We start from the raw sequence: 5,123 nt of genomic DNA on the forward strand, positions 1-5,123 counted from the left end.
CACCCACCTAGTCAAAGGTATCAAACTATCAACTAAACAATAACTATTACCAACTCTCCTTCCTTCACACCATTCTTTTCTTATTCTTCTTCTTCTATTTTTCCTTTATAGTATTTTTTTCTTTCAGCTTCCTGGATTTTAGGCGGAAGTCCACCACCTACACTGTAAAATCGAACTTAGTTTTTAAGATCAACAGCCTCATTGTTTTATTCTTCTTCTTCAATTTCAAATCTAGGGTTTCCATTTTTGGGGGGATGAATTCTTAATTTCAATTCGAAACGTTAATACTTTGTTTAATTTTATGTAATTTTTGATCAAATTTCCAATCTGGGTATTATTATTATCTTTTGAAAGTCTCATGTAGTAAGCTGGTCATTATCAAGTGTGAGTGGAGAAAAGAGAGGACATATTGAAAGATGTCCTCTATTTTTCCTTCATCTTCAAGTGGTGGTGCTGGTGGGGGTGTTGGTAATAGTAATGGTGGTGGAGCTCTTAATTACATTGAGCATCATGTATCTAAGTTTGATACTCTAGCTGGTGTTGCCATTAAATATGGTGTTGAGGTATGCAACAATCCAACTTTATCTGTTCACTACTTTTACTGGTAACAATTTGGGAAACTTTTAATGAATCTTATGTATAATTCCGTAAACAGTAGGATACTTGAGAACATTTTAGTAGTAAGTTGTGTTGGATGATTTGAGATGTATCAAAATCCAAACTGTGTATTCACTTGTGAATGACTGCTTTGCTTTGACATTTATAATGCGCCGGGTGTGATTTTATTAGGTTGCAGACGTTAAGAGGATGAATGGGTTGGTAACAGATCTCCAAATGTTTGCTCTCAAGAAGCTTCAGATACCATTACCAGGACGACATCCCCCATCTGCAAGCCTGTCAAATGGGCAGCCTAGTCCAGGGTAACTTGCTTAATTCATCCTTTTGTTTATTTGAAGTGTTCGCGGTGCGTACTGTAGTAGTTAACATTGTTCACTGTCTGATGTCAGTGCTAAGCAATCACAACTTATTTTAGTTACTGTGTAGTTTTGTACCTGTTGGGGCTACTTCCATGTCATTTTAGTGGGTCTCATAGTAAGGTGATTGAATACGTACTCTCGCAGGATACCTCCTACTGGGAGGAAGTACAATTTTGGAGAGGAAAGATTTAGCTAAATAAGTGCTGAGTAAAAACTATGTTTAGATTTAAGTCCAAACAAATGGCTGCCACGTACAAAACCAATACCTATCATCTGCTTCTCATTGACTGTGTAAGTAGGAATCCCGTGGGTATGGTGCTCATTCTAGTAAACAACAGTTGTAGAGAGAGTATCGGGGATCAACAAAACATATTTCTTTGTTTACCTAGATCTTTCCTCCTTTAAGTTTCTGTTTCCTCCCAATATCAGGACCCGTCTCAGAGGATAATTCACACAGTTGATTTTGTCATTTGCATATTCAACTATGAATTGCTAGTCAAGGATTTATTTATATAATGAATCATTATGTAATTCTGTCTCCATGAATGCAATGCATTGAAAATTGATAAGTATATGCTGGCTGAGTTGATTGAGAGTAATTCCAGATATCCATAATATTCATACGGACCCGTAATACTTCTTCGGTTGTTGTTGCTTTATATTGAACCTGAGTGTATAGATACACGGATAGCGATGACTGATGGGTCACTAATGAAAGTGGAAGGCCAGCTTGATGTTCTAATTCTTTTTGTTAGTAAAACAAAATTATGATTAGTTTTTATTTCGTATTTGTCCTTTTTCGTGAGTTCGATTTGCTATGATTTTTTATTGCTAGTCTCGTTTCGGTTCACGAATTCATAATTGGTCATTACTTGCAATAGTTGGTGGAAGTTGGATGCCTTCACTGGAATGATCAGTGTAAATAAAGCATATAATCCACTACTTCGTGTTATAACCGAAGTCCAAGCTCTCTTTTGTCAAAAAGTTCTCAAAGCTTAAACTTCTTCAGTCACTAAAATAAAATCCTTGGCTGATTTCATATATGCTAGATTAACTTTAAAGTTTATTATAGAGAGATTGTCATTAGTTCCTGATATCTCTCCCTCGGATTGAATTGTCAGTCCGAAGTGGATGGGTAGGCCGGTTGACCATTGGCTTATCATGCTGGAGCTTGTTGCAGAGAAAGCATGGAAGAACAGATGAAGCCCAGCCGAGCTCGCAGTGATGTATTGGAATCACTTCAGTCCCTTGGCTTTAGAAAAACCGAGCAAAGAGTTTCTTCAGCTATGAGCAGTTTACAGGGCTACTACGGATTGAAATCTCCGAAACAGAAAATGTTGGATGAAGGTACAGAGATGGCAAATTACAGAACCGGTAGTGTTCAACGCTACTTCCAAGATGAAATTCTCTCCAAACCCTTGCTAACATTTGAAACGTCTCCAAGCCAGCAGAGAAGCTTAGTTAATGGAAGCTTGGTCGAGAATGGTGACCCATTAAATGCTCTTGCAGCTGCAAAGAATGGTGGTGAGGCTGATAAATCAAATGAGAAATCGGTACGGAGGCGTCAGAAATCTGAAGTTGATTTGAGTTTGCTGACACCGGAAAAGGTGCTGAAGGAGGAAAACAATGGCAGCAATGGGCTCTCAACGGTCACAGGAAGGGGTTTAGCTTTGAGGCCCAAATCTGTGAGCAGAAATCTTATGTCAATTGATACTGATATGAGTTGGTTAAACCCTTTCCCAGTAGGTCTTGGAGATTCTCTGATTGCTGATGGTTTTGTTGTGGTGAAGAAGTCTTCAAGCACATCGAACTTGCAAGATCAGGAGAGCAATGGCTCATCTTCTTCCATCTGGCCGACTTCTGGATGGAGTGATTTACAAGCTCTATCTTCTGCAGCATCCATTACTAGACCAATCTTCGATGGTTTGCCGAAACCCATGAGCGGAAGAAAGAACAAAGCGGCTCTTGATTAGTGTCAGGTTGTTTTTCAGCTTTTATTTGACATCAGATCATATATTGTAACTTTTCCTCACTGAAAAAAGAAAAGAAAAGAAAAACACTGTTAGATTTAGCGATTAATGTACACTTGTAGAGTCCTTGAACATCTACAAAATTGAAAGTGTACACCTAGACCAGTGATCAAGGGGTCTTTCATGAATTTAATCTGAGTGTATAAAATTTTAATTGCATTGTTGTCCTTTATAGCTTATACGCTTCATGAATTTCAAAGAATTGTTAAACTAATATATATCAGAACTCACTGGAGAGCTTTAATTTTCTCATTAGAAACTCTGGAGCTTTTGCACTCACTTATATGATCGTACATAGAATATATTGTTTTGACATGAATCTGTTTTCGTGACATCTTCAAAAAAGAAAAAAAAAATGTTCAAAAAAAGACAGATGAAAAACGTCCACTGACTTGAACTTGAATGGAGATGCAGGGGATCGAACCCTGTACCTCTCGCATGCAAAGAGGGCGCTCTACCATTTGAGCTACATCCCCTTCTGATATCCAGGGCAAATTAAAATATTATTTCACACAAATGATTGGTGAAATATTTAACCAGCTTTAACCTTGCACCAGTGAAGTATGTTACTCGGACCAAAATGGCAATTTTCTTTTTTTTGTTTTTTTGATATTAAAGATGAAAGGATGGAGTTACAAAAGTTCTGTCTTCTTCTATTGCAGTTTTTTATTAGGTGGATTTAGCATCCAAACTCTCGAAGTTTTTTTTTTTTAACCATCTGGAATTAGTCTAGTTGGCCAGTAGCCTGACTCTCAAGGAGGAGGTCAGGAGTTCGAGTCTCCGCTCAAATATTGGAGTACTCGTGTAATTATACTAACTTTACTACGGGGTTCACGGGGCTGAGTTTGCTCAGTGGGAGTAAGCCGGTGGTCACGCTGCCAGAGGACAGGACGAGACTATGCCTAGTTTCAAAGAAGAAAAAAACAAAAAAAAACTCTTGAAGTTTTGGAAACTCTATCATACCTAGCCATCTTATCGGCAGGCTTATTACAACTTCTGTTAATAGACTTGCAACACCATAAGGAGTTATTGTTAAACATAAGTTTTATATATAAGATAATAGACTGATTTTTCCAAGCAACTTTATGGTGATCTCCATTGACTGCTTCTGCTATTGTCTGTGCATCAAGTTCAAAACACGCATGTTGTATTCCTTCCTGTTTTTCCCATTCCAAAGCTACCAGTAGACCTCCACATTTAGCTTGTTCTGCGTTTACATATTCATCTGCATAGAGCATCTCCCATATTCGTAAGAACTTGCAAAATTATGCACAATTAGTCCAATCCCTAAGTTATGTATATTATGTTATTTTTTATATGAAGCATCGCAGCAAAGTGAAAAATAAGGAGCAACAGGGGGTTTCCTATGAGGTATATGTCTCGTGCTCTGCTGAACATTTTTAGATTCCTTGTGTTTTAACCTCATGGTCCTTCATGTTCCTATATTTAATAGTTGTGCACACTTAACGATCCCAAGTAGATTAGGTCTTATATCCCGGAAAGTGTTGTTCCAATGAACTTTCCATATTTCCCACGTTGTATTTTCCATTGTGGATATCCAATCTTCAACTAGGTCCTTCATTCCATTTGTGAACCAGCTCTGTACCCATGTCGCAACACAGTTGCCATGATTTTATATGTTGTGTATGGCACGTGGAACTATGAGCCAAACTGCTCTAAAGAAGCTGCATTCAATGAGAGTACGACGAGTTGTTTCTATCCCTTGGTTGCAGATCTTACAATTTCCTCTTCCATAGTTCATCATCCTTTCTATTCTCTCACTAGATGGTACAATATTGGTCATACATTTCCACATAAAGTGATTTACTTTAGGTAATGTGTCCATTGTGCATAACTGTTTCTAAAACTTGTCTGTTTCCAAAGCTAACTTGTAAACACTAAAACGGACAAGCTTACGGTCCAAACGCAAAAACATACCAAGATATACGACCCAAACACTAGCTCTTATTGAATTTCCTGTACAATTGATGAATGGGTGGGGTATCTTTTCGATCTTGCTTTGTTATAGGGACTTGATCAAACGCCCATAATCTGGTCGTTGAAATAAAAATATATCAGATGAGAGCATGTGACATTTTTTACTTTTAGATACGCA

At 37.7% G+C, this 5,123-nt stretch overlaps 1 protein-coding gene and 1 non-coding gene across 2 annotated transcripts; one reads left to right on the plus strand and one right to left on the minus strand.

Moving 5' to 3' along the window:
- On the plus strand, positions 1-3,186 carry LOC113282598. The gene is made up of 3 exons (XM_026531642.1): positions 1-563; positions 790-920; positions 2,158-3,186. Exons 1-3 carry the CDS (start codon positions 417-419, stop codon positions 2,948-2,950), a joined length of 1,071 nt encoding a protein of 356 aa, XP_026387427.1. The 5' UTR covers positions 1-416; the 3' UTR covers positions 2,951-3,186.
- Positions 3,187-3,410: 224 nt separating this feature from the next.
- On the minus strand, positions 3,411-3,483 carry TRNAA-UGC. The gene has a single exon. It is a non-coding gene; the product is annotated as a tRNA-Ala (tRNA).
- Between the last annotated feature and the right edge of the window lie 1,640 nt (positions 3,484-5,123).

This window comes from Papaver somniferum, chromosome 5 (genome assembly GCF_003573695.1).
Source record: "Papaver somniferum cultivar HN1 chromosome 5, ASM357369v1, whole genome shotgun sequence".
Lineage (NCBI taxonomy): Eukaryota > Viridiplantae > Streptophyta > Magnoliopsida > Ranunculales > Papaveraceae > Papaver > Papaver somniferum.